General features: G+C 42.2%; 1 protein-coding gene across 6 annotated transcripts in view; it reads right to left on the minus strand.

Moving 5' to 3' along the window:
• Caprin1 (cell cycle associated protein 1) overlaps positions 1-13469 on the minus strand; it is a 34725-nt gene extending 21256 nt beyond the window's left edge. For 3 of the 6 annotated variants that reach the window (NM_001111290.1, NM_001111289.1, NM_001111292.1), the window contains exon 1: positions 12531-12878. In NM_001111290.1, coding sequence (NP_001104760.1) covers positions 12531-12740 — 210 coding nt within the window. In that variant the 5' untranslated portion in view covers positions 12741-12878. Of the gene's footprint in view, positions 1-3937; positions 4004-12530; positions 12879-13262 lie in introns of those variants that run through there. The other 3 variants (NM_016739.3, NM_001111291.1, XM_030251880.1) reach the window with 2 other exon arrangements.
• Between the last annotated feature and the right edge of the window lie 5777 nt (positions 13470-19246).

Below are 19246 nucleotides of genomic sequence, written 5' to 3' on the forward strand. Positions count from 1 at the left end.
CTTAAAACAGGCAGTAGCTAAATGAAGACAATCATTCCACTATAAAAGTCTAACAAAAAGAACTTTCAGATGAACCATTCCACAATGTAAGCCTTCATACTGGCTGGAAATCATTAATTCTGTATTATCTGGCAAGCCTATATTATGGCAAAAGATATACCTAAATTCCCTCAGAACACCCTGTCAAACGATGCTAGTTAGTTGCCTCTGGCCCATCCATCTTTTTCAATTTGGGGGTTGGGGGCTTGACCCAGACAGATGCTTTTGCACGTGGCAAATTCCACTCTGGCACTGATTTTAGCCTCAGCCCCAGTTCATTCTCCTTTAAGTAAAAAACCAGGTTTGATTTGCTTTTAATTATAACTTAAAGCTATTTCTAACTGTTTAAAATATTTCCACCTCATTCTCTTAATTTAGAAATGTAGAAGATACTGAAATATCAGGTCCAGTATATAATAAAAAGTTTTGAACTGAGGATACTTGATTAGCTTATATCTGGTAATTCCTTCTTTTTCTGTTATACATATTTTTCGTTGTTACTTATATTTTGTGTATGGGTGTATCGTATGTGTCTGTGCAGTGTCCACAGAGGCCAGTAGAGGGCATCAATCCCTGGTGTAGCCCTGGCTGTCCTGGAACTCACTTTGTAGATCAGGCTGGCCTCAAACTCAGAAATCCACCTGCCTCTGCCTCCCAAGTGTTGGGATTAAAGGCGTGCGCCACCACTGCCCAGCTTTTTTGTTGGTTGTGTGTGCCTTTATGTGGGTACTTGGAATTGTGAACTATTACTAACATGAATATAACTGCCCAAACCTTATTAACCTGAGAAACCAACATTTTTAAAGTGAAAAGGATCGCTACAATAAGAACTGTATTCACTGTGGGGGAAGAGGTGCAACAACCTCAAGAAATGTATCAGGATTTCAAAGCCAGACCAGTTCTTTGGTCAGAAGTTCCTGAAAGAGGGGAGGGGGGGGGAGGGGAGGGGGTAAGGGGGAGGGAGGGAGGGAGGGAGGGAGGGAGGGAGGACTAAGAATATAAAGCAAATGAAGGCACTGTAATAGTCTCTTTATACTGCTCTGTAACACTTTCTACATTGAAACATAGAACTACCCCCAGGCTCTACTTGTTTAATCAGCATATACACTACAGGATCACTGCGCTAAGACAAAACTATCACCAAGAAAAGATGAGTTAGAAAGAAACTCTGTTCACTAGTACATAAAAATCAAATATCTACAATGCAAAGACTCAGCTATTCTAAGTCAGTGATTCCTGAAGTATAACCCTCAAGCCAGCAACATTAGCAAGAGAAACTTCAAGGAAAAGAAAATAAAAACCATGGCACCACCCTATAGCTGGCTAACCTAGAAGGCACCTGGAAGCACTATGCTGGGGTCCATATGCTGGGATTCCTTACACAGCTAAATCTGAGAACCATGTAGGTCGACCCATGGAACTTCCTTGTAACAGTCCAGTAGGATCTGGAAATCTTAATTATTCTGAATCAAATATATATTTTCCTGAACTGAGAGTCATCACAAGGTAGTTTAAACTTAGAAACAAGTTGCTTAAAGATTCACCTATAAACAATTTAGAAAGCGTGGTTTACTTTCTAGACCAACTTATAATTTAACCCAGTAACTACTTTGTAAGAAAAAAAAATCCACTTATGAATACTTGTGATTTGCATCAAACTAAGGAAGTGGGACCTGTTGGGTCCCCAATTCCTTCCTCTTTTCTTCTTTCCAACTACTCTAAGCAGCTGTTTCATACACATTTCATGTCATAGTACACCACATTATAGCCAAATGAACAAACTGAGCCAAAGTAAGTTCATTTTCTTCTGTTTGATTTTTTTTTTAATTTTATCATAGCCATGGAAAGCTAGCTCACTCAATAATTACCACCTTTTACTGAAAAGCAGTGCTTCTGTTAAACCTTGGTAATAAACTAAAGTAGCAGAAGTTAAAAATGGTTTATGATTTAATTCAGTAATGAATGTAAAAAACTTGTAATAGACAAAAAAACCCTCAACTGTGTTCCCTGTTATTTTAGAAAATAAAAATAGCTTGCCATGCTAAGTAGCCTTCAGTGGTAAGAGAAAAGATACAATTAACTCACTACCCAACACCACCTTATCTTTGAAACAGACTAGAAAGAAATGAGACTACCTTGATGCTTTTGCTCCCATTTTCACTTCCAATTCAAAATTCAATTAGAAATCTGATGCCCTCTTCTGGTGTGTATGAAGAAAGAGCACTCATATACACTTGGTTTTATATTTCGCAGTATAAAATAAGCTACAAGGACTGGCTTACACGAACAGATCAAACAAAAAAAACCAAAAAGGCAAAGATTAGGGAAATAAAAAGGTCAGAAGGTAGAGTTCTTCCCTGAAGCCAGAACATAACCGTCTAAAATAGTGATTAAAACAAATAGTTTTTAAACACACACGGGTAAATAAGCCTTTTTTTTCCCTATAAAATGGAGCTACACTGGTAGAATAAAAAAAGATAAAGCCTACCATAATACTAATTAACACTAATCTGTCCTTGCTGCCTTGAAACACTGATTGTGGAAGTCAAATTAAGGTTTCTTTTTCAGCTATTACATATTCTGAACTGTATTAAAGTTTTTCATTTATAGTACCATGAAGGAGTTAAAATTTAAGCATTTCCCAAAATAACAAATCTATGAAGAGAAACCTTATAACAGAAGTACAACTATAAGTCAAGCTTGTGTTACAGAGAAATAACTACACCAAGTGCTATTCTGTCCTACTCTAACTCCAGTTTCTTCTTTCTAGAGCCAGCAGGACTATGTGAAATACAAGTGAGGCACTATTGTCAATCATGTTTCACCTAATTATAAACAAAAGAGTAGCAGTAAAATAACTTGCCGTAATATATCCCAGAAAAATTACATGTTATCTCAATATCCATCTTTTAGGTCACCGAATCCCAGCTGTTAACTAGAGTCACTTCAGCCTCTGCCTAATACTGCTGTTTCCTTTTCCAACCTGAGATAATGATGATGGTGAGGAGGAGGAAGAGCGACAGCAGTGTGTCTTAAGGTTCCATCCTTCCCAAAGTCGTCACCTTCAAACTCAAAGCCTCTTTACTGACATAGGTTTTTAAAATCAATACAGCAAATGGGTATCTGTGCCAGGTGTGCTCCCAAACTTTACTATCACAGCTAAAATCCCACTATAGAACTCAACCATCCTTAATTTTTTATCTGCGTCTTCATATGTGAGTATTCACACACATGTATGTATATGCACACATATGCACACCTGGTGCCCAATGAGAGCATTAGAGGGGCTCAGATACCCTGAACAGGTAGAACAGGAGTTACAAATGATAGTAAACCATCATTTGTGCACTGGAAACTAAACACAATATGTTCCTCTGCAAGAGCAACACATGCTCTAAACTGCTGAACCATCCCAAAAGAAAACTTTCAACTACACATTTTAAAAGACTCCAAAAATAAAATTATTCAATTTTAACTAGTCCCAAGAAAGATATCATCTGAAAAACCATGCTTACCCAGGGAATCCCAGATAACTTCTGTTCTTAAAATTAATGAGACCTAACCTGAGACAGATTATAAAGCACCTGGCTGTACTTTCTGTACCCAAGCCAAATAAATCCAGTAATACTTTAAAAACCATAAATCCAGACACAGCAAGGAAAAGATTTTTCTTTTTTTTTTCCAACTTTCCACATTCACTAGTGACTTCTCTCTCCAGATAATTCAAATTATTAAAGCCTTGCTCCCTACACATCACCTGGAGAAACAGCACTTCTGACTGTAAGCGGTAAACAGCTACTTCCTAGTCACTCTCCACTGAGACTTAGTAGCTGGTAAAATTCATAAAAGCAGCAAAACTTGTCAGTTTTTTTCAGAGAATAGTGGAGAAAACACGTACAACTCAGAAGATCTGTAACAGTTCTCTTCAAATGCTGAAGGCCTGTTCATGTAGCATTAGTCTGCCCTAAACAAAAAAGTATTAAGAGTGTAAGACGAAGGTACTTCTTGGTATTTACTTGATGTTATCTAGTTATCATTCTAATTTTTTCAAAGTTAATATACAGCAAAGTTAACATACAAGTTTCATTTCACACTTTAAAAAGATAATCCTGCAAACCCCTTACTGTCCATGCAGGAATGGGAGCAATTGACCCTGATAAGAAAAGGAAAATGTCAAAGACTTCCAACACCATCAACTTGGAATCACATTCTTACAAAATCTGAAGGGTGGGACCAGACATAGCTTAGTGTGCTTTTGCCTTGTTTGTCAAAGGCCCTGAATGTGATCCTCAGTATACCACCTAAAAAAAAAGGTTAAAAGTTGAAAAAGTAATAATCACAAGGCTTAGAACTATTAGTTGCTCTGTTTAACAAAGCTACTAAAAAAGATAAGTCTGTAGACTTATCTTTGTGTACAACTGAAGAACACACACATGCACAAATTCATGATCATTCTCTTCCCCTCATAGAGTCATGTAAATTAGAGACAGACTATTTTTGTTTTTATTTTTTTGGTTTTTTTTTTTTTTTTTTTTTTTTGATTTTTCAAGACAGGGTTTCTCTGTGCAGCCCTGGCTGTCCTGGAACTCACTCTGTAGACCAGGCTGGCCTCGAACTCAGAAATCCACCTGCTTCTGCCTCCCAAATGCTGGGATTAAAAAGGTGTGAGACACCACTGCCCAGTGGGGCAGACTGTTTTTTGAGACAGGGTTTCTCTGTGTAATCCTGGCTTCCCTGGAGCTCACTCTGTAGACCCGGCTGGCCTTGAACTCAGAGATCCACCTGCCTCTGCCTGAATGCTGGGGTTAAGCCTAGCAAATTTTTTAATTTTCTATGTTGGAGTAAGAATATTACAAGGAAGCCATTGCCTAAAACTAAAAGTATTGACAAATCCTGCTTACACTACCAGAATTGTTCTACTTGTCTGCCCACCTGAAAAATATTCAAGTTTAAAAAAATAAAAAAAAAAGTTAAGTTTTCCTTTCATGGATTAATCCATTAAGGATTGTTGGTGGTGCTACAAATATTTCTAGGTAATGTTTTAGGCAGAGTATGAAATATTCCTCGTTAGGGAAGAACAGCAAGCAGAATGGTTTACTAGTGAGCCTTACCTCCAATGATAATCACCAACTTTAAAAAACCCTTAAGGTGAAGAACCTACAGCAGAGTATATAAAGGTCCCAAGACTGCAGACAAGTAACAAACCTAAATAAAGCAGGCTCCTTTAGCAGACCGATCAGATCAAATAGCACGCCTTACCCTTTCCTTAGAGAGTATAAATTTTAAATGTTTTATTTTTATTTTGTATTCATTGGTTTTTTTACCTGTAAATGTCTGTATGAGGTTATCAGAGTCCCTGGAACTAGAGTTACAAACAGTTGTGAGCTACCATGTGGGTACTGGGAATTGAGCCTGGGTCCTCTGGAAGAACAGCTAGTGCTCTTAACCACTACTCTAATTCTCCAGCACAAGGAAGTATGAATTTAATTACACACAGGAAAGTCTTTCTCTCCCATGTTTTTCTACACATCCTCAGTAAGAGCCCTCCAATAGCTGGTGGGAAATTTGGGGCTCAACTTTGCTTCTGCTACTCCTCCTCACTCCTTTACTGCACACCCACTGTGTATGGGTAAGGGTGGGGGCAGTGGTGGAGGTGGGGGCAGACCAACATTACAAAGACACCAGGAGCCTAGCCTCTAAGAATGTAGTCTGTTACTCAAATATTCCTGGTTTACAACATTTCAAGATTGAGACTGGCAAATATATATATGTGCCAAAAAAAAAAAGAAAAATGCAACATTTAAAAGTTTTGAAGTTTTATCTGGGCATGTGATACATCTGTATCCCTAGCACTGGAAAAGCAGACACAGGAGGAGCAAGAGTTCAAGGTCATCCTCCTACACTGTAAATTTGCAGCCAGCCCTGACTAGTATTATTATATGCAAAGGTATAGCAAGAAGGCTGAGGCAATAAAGGCTCATGCCGTCAAGCCAGGTGACCTGAGTTCAGTCAGAGGAGCCACATATCAAGGTGAGAAGCCTGAAAATTGTTCTCTGACCTCAAAAGGCACACTGCAATCTGTGCTCTAGAACACACACACATAAACAATTTAAATGTTTTGAAGTTTCATTTAATTATGTTCTAATACCTGACATTGGTATGTTCATTACCTAGACAATTTATAAAACTCAGCAATGTAATTAATAAATGTCTAACAAGGTTTTTTTTCCTTGCATATTGAACTTTTCACCTTTTGGAGGTTGTTTTTTGAGACAAGGCCTATGTAGCCAACTGTTCTAGAGCTCGCTATCTAAACCAGGCTAGCTGTGAACTTACAGAGCTCTACCTACCTCTACCTTTAAAATGCTAGGATTAAAGGAATATGCCAGTACACCTAGCTGCATGCTAGAGTTTTAAAAGAGTAACTAGGGACTAGAGAAACAGCTCAGCACTTGAGAAAGCTTCCTACTCTACTCTTGCAGAAGACCCAGATTTGGTCCCAACACTAACAGCTACTCACAACCACATGCACTCACATACATACACCCAGGCATAAACATTAAATCAACTACAAAAAGAATCTCAACACAATTCCTGTTGGCTGTGCAGACTACCAAGACAGACAACATCAAAATAAACAAACAAGCTGGTGGTGGCGCACTCCTTTAATCCCAGCACTCCGGAGGCAGAGACAGGCGGATTTCTGAGTTCAAGGCCAGCCTGGTCTACAAAGTGAGCTCCAGGACAGCAGGATCATACAGAGAAACCCTGTCTCGAAAAACCAAAATAAATAAACAAACAAACAGCCCACCTCAGTGGTACAGACCTTTAATTCCAGCACTTGGGAGGTAGAGGCAGGTGGATCTGAGAGGCCAACTTGGTCTATACATAGCAAGTTTCTGATCTATATAGCAAGTTCCAAGACAGCCAGGGCAACACAGAAAAATCCTGTCTCAAAAGTGGGAGAGGGAGCATTAAGAGATGGCTCAGATGTTAAGAGCACTTGTTGATACGGTTCCGTTCCCAGCACCCACAAGGCAGATCACAGCAGTCTGTAGCCTTTGATCCCAGCACTTGGGAGGCAGAGGCAGGTGGATTTCTGAGTTCGAGGCCAGCCTGGGCTACAGAGTGAGTTCCAGGACAGCCAGGGCTACACAGAAAAACCCTGTCTCGAAAAGCCAAAAAACCAAAAAAACCAAACCAAACAAACAAAAAAAAACCCCCAGCAATCTGTAATTCCAGTTCCTCAGCTGGCACTATATAGAAACATAGAACATAGAACACACATATATATATTAAGGTAAACAGTCATACATATAAATTTTAAAACGTTTTAAAGAATTTGAAGTAAAAGGGTTTATTTCATTCTACAGGGTAACTAAGATGAACAATTACACATAGGCTAAACAATGTCACAAACTCTGATTATCCCTATGAACATTAAATCACCCTTTCAGACCTGGATCAGTTTATAGATCTATTTGCTTTTCTATAAAATGAATTGGACAAATCTTTAAGGTGGCTTTTAGCTCTAAAAAATAAGGTTCTGTAACAACATAGCAATAGAATTGAAGTCAATTTAGTCATGACAACTTTCACCAACCAATTTTTACTAGATTTCTAAAAAGATGAGACAGTATTAATCTTCAACCTACCCCAAAATATAAATTTAGTAATTACTCACTTAAGATTATAATGACTTACTCAGCCAGGAGTGGGGGGCGCACACCTTTGATCCCAGCACTCAGAAGGCAAAGTCAGGCTAGGCTACAAGGATAGATTCAGGACAGCCATGGTAGTTATACACAGAAACCCTCTCTTAAATATACACCATTGCTCACCCCAGAGACAGGATTTTACTGTGCCACTCTGGCTGTCCTGGCATTTACTGTGTAGATCAGGAGAGCTTCTGCTTGACAAATTGTGGGTTTTTGTTTTTTGTTTTTGTGAACTGTAGGAGTACTCTATTTGCACTTATGTTTACATGACAAAAGAGGGCATCAGATCCCATTATAGACAGTTGTAAGCCACCATGTGGTTGCTGGGAATTGAACTCAGAACTTCTGAAAAAATAGACAGTGCTCTTAACTGCTAAGCCATCTCTCCAGCTCCAACAAATTATATTCATAATCTGTATATAACACAAAATGTATTCTTATTCACGTAAGTATCCTAAGGTAAAATCTATCATTTAACACAACACAACAACACTCATGATTCTATTCTCACCCAGGAAAAGGCCTTCACAACTCAACCTTTTCAAATATCATACACCATGGTGGGGGGGGGGGGGGGTTGTTGCACAGAGAGTTGAGAACCAATCACATGTCATAGTTTTTCCCTTTGGCAAGGTGAATTCAAAACAAAGTAAACTTGTATAGTGGCACACTCCTTTAATGCCAGCACTCAGAAAACAGGGGCAGGTGATCTGTGAGTTCCAGACCAGGCTTGGCTAGATAACAAATTCCAGAATGACCAGAGCTACATATAGACCCTTGAAACAACCTTGTTCTTAAATTAAGCATCGTAGTTTTTTGGTTTTTTTTTTTTTTCTAAGACAAGAATATAAAACGTAGTAACTTTAGCCTCTGTGCTGGGAATGAATGGATCTTGCAAAACAATTAAGAAGCTAACTCACCCCAAAACCTGAAATGTTAAAAAAAAAAAAAAAACCAATTATTTTTATCTATTAAATTGTTTTAAGAATGAGTATTTATTAAAGCATTTAACACAAGCCCTGTACAACAGTTGCATCAAAAATTCTAAGAAACACACTGCGGGCCTAGAAAGGTTACCCTCACTATCTAATGAATATTAATTACAAAGACATAAAGTACATAGCCTTTAGCAATGGTTCTCAACCTCCCTAAGGCTATGATGACCTGTTAATATGGTTCCTTATGTTGTAGTGACTCCCAATCACAAAATTAATTTGTTACTACTTCATTTAATAATTGTAATGTAATATCTGTATTTTCAAATGGTCTTAGGTGACCCCACCCACCCTCTAGAGGAGTCATGACCCACAGGTTGAGAGCCACTGCTTTAGGGTCTGGATAAAAAAATATATATACATTTCCCAATCAGTTTGTTTCAGTTAAGGATTTTTAAAGCAAAGAGAACACTAGCTAACCTTTCACCTAGTAGAGTTGTCAGTCATTTTAAATGCCACCTATTAAAAACATCCTTTACATCAAAACTGATTATATCTTGCACTATCAAATAAGTATCTCTTAAACTGCAGACTGTTTCCAAATATCATCTTATATAGCCTAAAGCCCTTTTCTGTACTGAAAGTACTGCTCAAAAAAACTAGGTAATAAGTCCTACAACTCAGTATTATTTGTATTTTAATTGCTAAGTAAGGCGCTAACATTTACAATTGATTTTAAACTTCAAAAAACGACCAAGCCATATATTTCTGTTGCAGGATATTTGATCATTCTGTGAACCCCACCAATGGGAAGTTTGCATTCTCACTGCAGAAATTAACAAATGAATAAAAAAACTGTTTTCTTAAATAAAATACAATTGTATTGGGTCTCTGCCTTAAAGTGGTATACTACATTAGCTACTAGTAACTTTTGTTAGAATGCCTTCTTGGTCTAGCAGGCTGTAGTATGAAAAGGTAAGAATCAAATATGACCATTACATTGGAGTTTCTAAAGAAGTATTAAAACTGATTCATAGAGCAAATCCTCTTTTTTTTTTTTTTTTTACAAATGCTCAGTCCTACTGAAAACCTCTCACGGGTCAAATCATCCAGTCATAGAGAAATAAATGAAAACCAGATGTGCTCATATTAATGCAAAGTCCAATGCCTTGAGCATCTTCAAAGTAACTGTAGCTTCTTTAACAGTCATTAAGATCCAATATAATCACTGGTCAGTGGTGGCGCACACACCTTTAATCCCAGCACTTGGGAGACAGAGGCAGGTGGATTTCTGAGTTCAAGGCCAGCCTGGTCTACAGAGTGCACTCCAGGACAGCCAGGGCTACACAGAGAAAGCCTGTCTCAAAAAAAAAAAAAAAAAGAGAGAGAGAGAGACAAAACAAAAACAAAAAAGATCCATTATCAGCAGTCTAGTGAGGGAGCAGCTCAGCCCAGCCTGTGTTTATAACCCCATCTTCTCACTGTTTCTTCAGCAATCAAAACACTGACAACAGAAATGATGAAAACATTTTCATGTAACTGTGTTGTTACATCATAAGATACTATTATCTGAGTCAATCTTCATATCAATCATGAATCTTGGAAAAAAACGTATCTCTGAGTAGTCCTGGCTGTCCTTAACTGGCTCTGTAGACCAGGCTGGCCTCACACTTGAGATCCACCTGAATGCAGGAACTAAAGGAGTGTACCACCATGGCCCAGGTGATGACATTACTCTTACCTATAGCTAGAGAGAACAAGTGGCCAGTTATGGTTCAAGTCTCCATGGGGATAACCTCATTTTCTGTGTCTTGTTTTAAAATGCCCTTAAACACTTCAATCTGTCACCTCACAAATATAATGACTGCTACTCAACATTGCTCTTTAATAAACATATTTGAAGAATTTGCAACCACTAACATTGATACCTCAAATCATTAAAGCTCATGTCGGATCCTATTCTACAAGAAACTGAGTTCCCAGAAATTCCAAAAATTAAACCGTTTGGAGCAACAGCCTAACAACACTGCTTTATTGCATTAGGAAAATTTAAAGATACCCAAGTTAAACTCAATTTCACACAGGGTACCAAACACACGCAAGTATCAGAAAATGCTAGCAGGGTGTGGTGGCGCAAGCCTTTAGTCCCAGCACTTGGGAGGCAGAGGCAGGAGGATTTCTGAGTTAGAGGCGCCAGCCTGGTCTTCAGAGTGAGTTCCAGGACAGCCAGGGGTACACAGAGAAACCCTGTCTCAAAAAGAAAAAAAAGAAAAAAAAAGGAAATGCTGGCATGAAATTCCATATTTGAATGTAGCTTACAGTGCTTTCACTATTTTAATATTTCCTCTTTTCACTATTTAATAATTTAATACATTAAAATTTCTTATCAAAATAGCTAAAGTTTCATATCTTGTTCATGTATATTCACAATTTCAAATAAAGTCTGGGAAGTTTTAGTAATATGGCCACTCTTCAACACTGAAACAGAAAAAGTACAAAGGTGAATGTTTCAAACTCACTACTAAAAATGGGAAATCAGCAGATAAACCACAAGATTAAGATGTAAATAGCCTGGATTTTTCCAACTTACCTCCTACAGCTCAGATTTTTAGCCAATATCCTATCTCACTAATCTCCTCTAACTAGTTAAACAACTAACTAAACATCTTCATGGGAATTTTTCAAAATTTTAAAATATGCCCCGGCAGGCATAAGTTATCAAAAGTTACATTATACTTAATGTAAAAGGGCAAGTTAGAATAACAGTTCCAGGTAAATTGCCTCCATTTTCACTCTACCACCCCATGTTTGTCCCTTTCCACTACTTTTCTTAATCAGGGTAGAAATTTACTTCTACCCAGACTCTTCCTCTAAACTGTGTTGGTATACGGTCCTACACTAAACGCATAAAACAAAAAAGCCGGTTTAAGTAATCTAACAGTATGGTCCAGAATGGCTAAATATTAAAGCCAAAACAGTGTGGGTGTGGCTCGACTTTTTGGGAGGGGGGGCTAGGCGGGGCTGCTGCCTGGTCTCTGCCCTCCCCCTCTGCTTTCGCTTTGTGCTCACAATGCAGCTCCTGTACAGCGCTTCCCTCTCCCGCAGCCGCCGCCATGTTAGACACTCCATGTGCCCAGAGACCCAGAGGCAGTCTCCAGTCTAAACTAGATCCACCTCCGAAAGATCAAGGAAATCTCCCTGACCCTTTAGAATGCTGAAGCGGTAAAAAATAATAAATTAAAAAGAAAAGGTCATGGCAAAAAACAACAACAAAAAACACTCATTTAAAAACTACCTCGTGACTAGGCTGGGCGTGAGGTTCCAAGCACCCAGACAATCGAAACAAAGGGGGAAACGTAGGGAGCCCATCGGAAGGGGGCGGGGGTACCCAAGCAAAGGCCCGCTTAACTAGGACTTGACGGGACTGCAACCCTAGTTCAGGTCTAGACACATATCTTTTCTTGGGAAGAGAGCCATTCCACCAGCCCCCAGCCTAGGTACCAAAGGCAAACGCCACAGTTACAAGGCATGGACCGCTCAACTCCACGAGCAATCGGGCCGGGCACACTGTTTCTTCCCCTTGGCCTCCTTCAAAAGTCAGGCCTCAGTTTGGGAGCATACCCAGCAACGGGCCCACCACCCAAGCAACCGGTCACCAGGCGGAAAGGCCCCGCTCAGCCTGATGTGAGTAACCGAGGCCTAGAGGCAGCGCCGCGTTGGGGTCAGGTGACAGGCACCTCCCCGAGGCGCCCGTTTTCTGGGCAAGGAGCACCATCCACCGCCGGGACCGGTGTAGGGCTGGAGCCACGAGCCCTCCCTCTCCACTAACTCCTCGCACCTTTTTCTTCTCCAGGTTCCGAAGTTTCTTGTCGATTACGCCGAGAATCTGCTTCATGGCCTCGGTCTGGACGGCGCCGGTGCCGGTTGCCGGATGCTGAGAAGCCGGCGCAGCTGCCCCGGCCGCCGCCTCACTCCCGGAGGAACCGGACGGCGGCGGCGGTCCCGACGATTTGCTGCCGCTTCCGCTGTGGCTGGTGGCCGAGGGCATCTTTAGACCGAGAAGAGAGGAGAGGAAAAAAGCGGGAGGGAAGGACAAGACCAGCAAGTCAGGAGACGGACGGGGAGAGACGCGGGACAAAACGCGCAGCGGGCGGGCGGGCAGGCGGCTACGCGCGCGCGCGGTGGGGGGAGGGGGCGGCGCGCGCCGCCGGCAGGAAGGGGCCCACGGGCACGCGCGCGACCCGCCAGCGGGGCGCCGGGCCGCCCGCCCCTCCCCCCTCCCCGGGGCACCAAGCTCGCGCCGGGGGCGGGGCCTGGCACGGCCGCCGTCAACCGCCAGGGCAACGGTCCCCATCGGGGCAAGTGGCACCCGTTGCCTTGCGAGAACGAGAGGGACAAAGGTCAGGGCCAGGGGTGGAGAAGGGCACTTGGAGTGACCGGGTTGGGGGTGGGGGTGGGGAGGCCCTGAGCGAGCCCTCCCAGCCGCTCGGACCGCTCCGAAGGTAAAAAGGACACCCAGGTACAGCGGCCTTCTTCCCCTTCGGCGCCTTTGATCCGGGATGGCGCTCACCGTGCGCGCGCGGAGCCGCTGGACGTCTGGAGTGGGCAGCCGAGGGGGGCAAGGGTGGTGCTGCGTTGAGAACAGAGACGTGCGCTCCGTGGGCGCAGGCCGCTTCGCCCTGTCCCCGCGGCTCTGAGCTGCTCCTAGTGGGACAAGAGCCGGCGCGGGAGGGACTTAGCCAGCCAGCGCTCTGCAACGAGGGGGGGCGGGAGCAATAGGGAGCGAGGGCCTTCAAGCCGGTGAGGCTGCCCGACTGGAATGCCTGTCGAAAAAAGGTCACCGGACCGCGCCTCCCGTCGGGCCGTGTCCTCGGCGCCAGGTTCCTGTCCCTTTGCATATCTGGAAAGTACCCTCACGGAGACCGTTATCCCAGATCCTTGAGTTTTGAGTGAAACCTAAGCTGGGGTCCTTCAGGCGAAATCTCTTGACATCCTAACGGGGACAATGGGTGTCAAGCCTCAGGCTCTGGAGCTGAGGACTGCCCCTTGTAGAGCCCTTATTTGGTGGGAGTGGGGGTTGGAGGGGCAAAGGTTTCTGCAAGTAAGGGGTGCGTGGGGTGGGTGGTGCAATCCCAGCTTCTAGAATTCCTTCTGTATGGAGAGCATGCAAACTCACCCTAAAAGGTCTGAGAAAAGGCAACTTGCCACATAATAATTATACAATAACCTAGGCATGGAGAATGAACATCCTTCATGGCTTTTTGATCTCCTTAATTACCCCAGTCATGTTAAAAACCCGTCTTCTCCTACCCTGAGATAGATAAGTACGCCCTATCAGGAATTACTTATCTTTACCCGATTTGTTTAAGATTTTACCCAAAACTTTAAAGACTATGCAAGATGCCGGGAGGGGGTGCGAGGGGGGCACTTTTTTGTCCAGGAGAATTATTTGGGGGGCGGGGGGGTGGTCAAAGAGGGTGGATAACGAGTAAAAGGAAAAAATGAGTGATCTAGAGAAAGGTACTAAAAGGAATATGATCCGTGGAAAATTCAGCAACATGATGTATGAGAGCAGTAAATGACCAATTTATAATTTAAAATCCATGAAAAGGAAATTTAGAAGAGGGTTCTATCAAAGAATTAAAATGACTAACACTGGCTGGCACCAGTATATCCTGAGGGAGCCTGGAGAAACAGCAGCACCCCGTGGCCTTGAGATACTCACTCCACTTAACTGTAAAGTCTGTAATCTGTGCTTTTAAGTATTTATCGAGCACCTTATGGCATGCTAGGAAATCTGCAGTGCTAGAGATGGTGAACAAAACAGCTTTTTTTTTTTCACAGTGTTTGTATTGGGAGGTATGCACAAAAATAACAAACCAAAGGAAGAAAAAAAGGTGATGGGGAATGAAAACCTTCCTGGGTACTTCTGAGCCAGGACTGGAGGAAGCAAAGAGAGCTTAGAGGAGGACCTTTCTAGTAAAAGAAACACCATTGAGCAAGATCTGAGAGGAGCTTGGTTAGTGCTCCTGCCTTTAATCCAAGCACTGGAGAGGCAGAGACAGGCAGGCCTCTTAAGCTCAAGACTACTAGACTAGCCTAGTCTACCTAGTAAGTTCCAGACTGAACAAGAGTGACATAGGAGAATATGGCAAAACCTTAATGTGTTTCACAGTGGCTAGAAAGAGTAAGAAAGAAAGCCATAAGCCGGGCAGTGGTGGCGCACACCTTTAATCCCAGCACTTGGGAGGCAGAGGCAGGCAGATATTCTGAATTCAAGGCCAACCTGGTCTACAGAGTAAGTTCCAGGACAGCCAGGGCTGCACAGAGAAACCCTGTCTCGAAAAACCAAAAATAAAAAAGAAAGCCATAAAGGGGCCTGGCTTCGATATTTGCTGAGTGACATAGGGAATGTTAATTTCATCAAATGTGGTTTAAATCACTCTTACTGTCATGGCAGTGCAGGCCTTTAATCCCAGCACTGGGGAGGCAGGTGGATCTCTGAGTTTGAGGCCAGCCTGGTCTACCCAGAGAGTTCCAGGACAGCCAGGGCTATTACACAGAGAAACCCAGTCTCAGAAAGCCAAAAAGTAAATTTTTAAAACCACCCTTACTGCTGTATAAAGAGTTGTCAAGAAATGTGTACTAGAGATGAGAGGCTAAAATAAAACCAGAAGCCGAGAGACCAAGGAACAGACTGTGGGAATGAGCCAGCCCACTGTAGTACAGTGAAGCAGAAGCAATGCAGGCAGGCGGATTCATTGTACATTGTAACTGTAGAGCAGTGAAAGATGGTAACCAGGGTCAGATTCAGTTTACATTGCAACAAGAGCCAAAAGATTTGCTAGCCAGCTGTGTGTCAGGTATGAGAAGGGTAAAAGTCAACCTAAGAAATGATTTAAGTAAACTATTTAGCCCTATGATAAAAATATTCTGACTAGAGAGGATTATGATCCTACTTGTAACTTCAAATATAAACCAACCAATGTCATATCACTATCTCTGACCTCCAAGCCAAACCAACTGAATTTGCCTGCATTTTTACCAAATCTTGAGAATTTTGGAGAGTTTTGAAAAATTGCTTGATTCAGCACAACTTGACCAATGTCTTTGAGACCAGATATTGAAACCATTGTCTTCTCTATCCTTTGACTTAATGTCTTCTGAGTTATCTCTCCCTGTAAGGGAAACTATTTTGGCTAGGTTGACTGGCCAGAGAGCTTTGAAGATCCTCCTGACTTTGACCCTAATGTTGGGGTCACAGACACAAATAGCCATGCTCAACTTTTTCATGGGTTCTGGGACTCAGCCCAGTCCTCATGCTAACAGAGTGTTTCTACCCATTAAGCTATCTCCCAGGTCTGTATGTTTTTATAAAGATTTATTGAAACATCTGCCTCCATGGTTTTTGTTTTTGTTTTGTTTTGTTTTGTTTTGTTTTTAAAGACAGGGTTTCTCTGTGCAGCCCTGGCTGTCCTGGAACTCACTCTGTAGACCAGGCTGGCCTCGAACTCAGAAATCCTCCTGCCTCTGCCTCCCAAGTGCTGGGATTAAAGGCATGCACCACCACTGCCCAGCTCCATGTACTTTCTATGGAGACTTTTATGCAACAGCAAATCAGAGTTAAGTCACTGTGACAGAGTACACATCTAAAATACAAGCCAGTGAAATGTCTCACTAAGAAAAAGCACTTGCACAAGCCTCACAACCCATGTTTGACCTCCAGGAACCACGTGGTAGACTGAGAAAATGGACTCCAAGTTATTTTCTAGACTTGCTATGCTTTCGGTGGAATGTGCATGCCCACAAATGCTCTCCCAGCAAAAGTCATCTACATCTAAAATACTATCTCTCCCTCTTCTGTAACACAAGTATTCAAAGCCCTGCCTTAAACAGAAGGCTCTGCTTGTAGTCGTGCTCAGTAGACCAGACTGCCAGAGAGGCTGTTGGTTACTATGCTGTGAGACTATCAAAGGTATCCGTAGGCAGTGGTGTCACAGGCCTAGAACTTGGGAGGCAAAGGCATCCTGAACTCTGAGTGTGAGACCAGTCTGGATAGTTCAGGACCCCCAGGGCTACACAGAGAAACCGTGTCTCCAAAAATGACAAGACTGTCAGAGGTATTTCCAGTAGTGGGAAAGGGGGGCTGTTAAGACAGGATCTCACTGTGTAGCTCAAGCCATTTTGAACTCACTGTACTACTGCCAAAGCTTCCTGAGGGATGGGATTACAGGCACATATCTCCACGGCTGGCTCTAGAAGTTAGTCAAATTCTCCAGACATACAACATATGCCAGAGTTACATGACACCGAAGACAGTAAGAGGATCAAGAGACAATATTCTGTCAGGGACCTACTTGGGAAACTGAAACACTGGTGAACACACATAACTGTTGTGGTTTCACTTTCTACACTATGTCATCTCAATCCCCTCTTTTCTTTCTGCTCTGATCTTCTCAAGAAGTATCAGCAAGTCCAGGAAGGCCAATACATTTAAGGGAAAGCTGTGTCTTCAGGCTGACTTCCTGCTTAGCCCAATAAAATGATCTCCGTAAACCAGATATGCCTGTTTCCTGTTTGAAAGAAGGGGAATGTTTATGCAAAATCTTAAATCACTGCAGTACTTTAACTTTTTTTTCCATTAGAATCACTGTATTGGTGAAAGGAAAAGTATAAAGGGTATTCTAAGCAAACCCAAGTGAGAGTGCAGAGCAGTGGAAAACACTTGCCAGTGTCCTTAAGCCTTGGAACTATACACAATAGTACATTCTAACAACCCAGATTTCCCAAGCCGATACACATTTTAATCCTTGAGACAACAGCCTTCTGAGGTTTCCATAGTGACTTTGAATAACAGAAGCACTTAAATAGTAGACTGGCCTTGAATTCACTATGGAGCCCAAGTGGGCTGTGAACTCATGGCAATCCGCCTGCTTCAGCCTCCTAAGTGCTGGGTGATGTCAAGTTCGTGTGTACCAAAATAGATTTTTCATCAAGTGCATCTTTGCTTCAGCTAAATGTTGAGAAACCTGGTGAAAGTATGAACGTCACACACAAGGCTCTTAAAATCTCTGTTTTCATTTTAATACAAATCAAATATCTCAGGTATACTTTTCTAATACCCCCGTTCCTGTGAATTCAGCTAACTATAGTCCATTTATCGTAAGCTTTGCCTTTTCACCTCTTTTCAGAAGCAGTATCAGGCCTGCCAAAATGTTTTTGTCCATATATTTCCTCTGTATTAGTGCATCAGTTTGACAGGGATTACCATAGCTGATCTCTTTGCTGTCTTACTGGCCTAAATAGTAATTTATATCCTCCTATGTACAGCTTTTCTTGTAATGTTATACCTAGATATAGGACATATTTTATAAAGACAGTATGTTTAAAATAGGGTTTGTTACTTTTAATTTTCCCAAATACTGTTTTTTGTTTGCCTACTTGTTTTTGAGATAGGGACTCAAGTAGCCTGGGCTGGCCTCAAACTTACTATGTAGCCAAGGATGACCTGAAGGGGCTCTTTTTAGAGGGGACATTTTTATGTGGATGGGTGTGTTTCTGAGTATAAGTATATACATCTTGAGTGTCCATACCATGGAGACCAGAAAGGGGCTGGAGCTGGAGTTACAGGTATTTTAGAGCAGCCCAGTGTGAAGGCTGGGTCTAGAGCTTGAGCCCTCTGGAAGAACAGAGTGCTCTCTTAAACACTGAGCCTTCCCTCCAGCCCTGGCCTGAACTTTTGATCCTCTACCTCCCAAGTGCTGGAATAAACCAGCAATCCTGGTTTATATAATGCTAAAGATCAACTCTGGGTTTCCAGCTGAGCCCCAAAGCTGTTGATATTTTATTCTTTAATGGTTCGCTTGAAATTAAATTCCAGTTTTCTCTCACACTAACACAGTTCTTCACAAAGGTGTGTGGTGATGGCACCAACTCTGCAGATAATTCAGTTTCTGGTAGTTAGCCTTTGATGCTTGGTCCTTGGACCCCAGATTCTAAGCATCCTTTTCAGGGTCAGTGAGATGGCTCAGCTTTTGTGTGTGTGTGTTTTTAATTAGGTATTTTCTTCATTTACATTTCAGATGCTATCCCAAAAGTCCCACATACCCCCCATAACCTCCCTCCCACACTCCCCTACCTACCCACTCCCACTTCTTGGCCCTGACGTTCCCCTATACTGAGGCATATAAAGTTTGCAAGACCAAGGGGCCTCTCTTCCCAGTGATGGCCGACTAGGCCATCTTCTGCTACATATGCAGCTAGAGACACGAGCTCCGGGGGCACTGGTTAGTTCATATTGTTGTTCAGCTTGCGTTTTGTCTGTTTCTTGGTTTTGGTTTGTTTTGGGGCTTTGATTGGTTGGTTGGTTTTGTTTTATTGGGTTTTTTGTTTGTTTATATTGGTTTTGGTTTTTTGAGACACATTCTCTCAAAGCCCTGCTTGTCCCTGGTAACTATATAGACCAGGTTGGCCTCAAACTCCCAGAGACCTGTCTCTGCCTCTCAAGAGGTGTGATTAAGGGTGTATGCTACTGAGCTTAGCCCTCTCCTGGGA

The sequence above is a fragment of the Mus musculus genome, chromosome 2, assembly GCF_000001635.26.
Source record: "Mus musculus strain C57BL/6J chromosome 2, GRCm38.p6 C57BL/6J".
Lineage (NCBI taxonomy): Eukaryota > Metazoa > Chordata > Mammalia > Rodentia > Muridae > Mus > Mus musculus.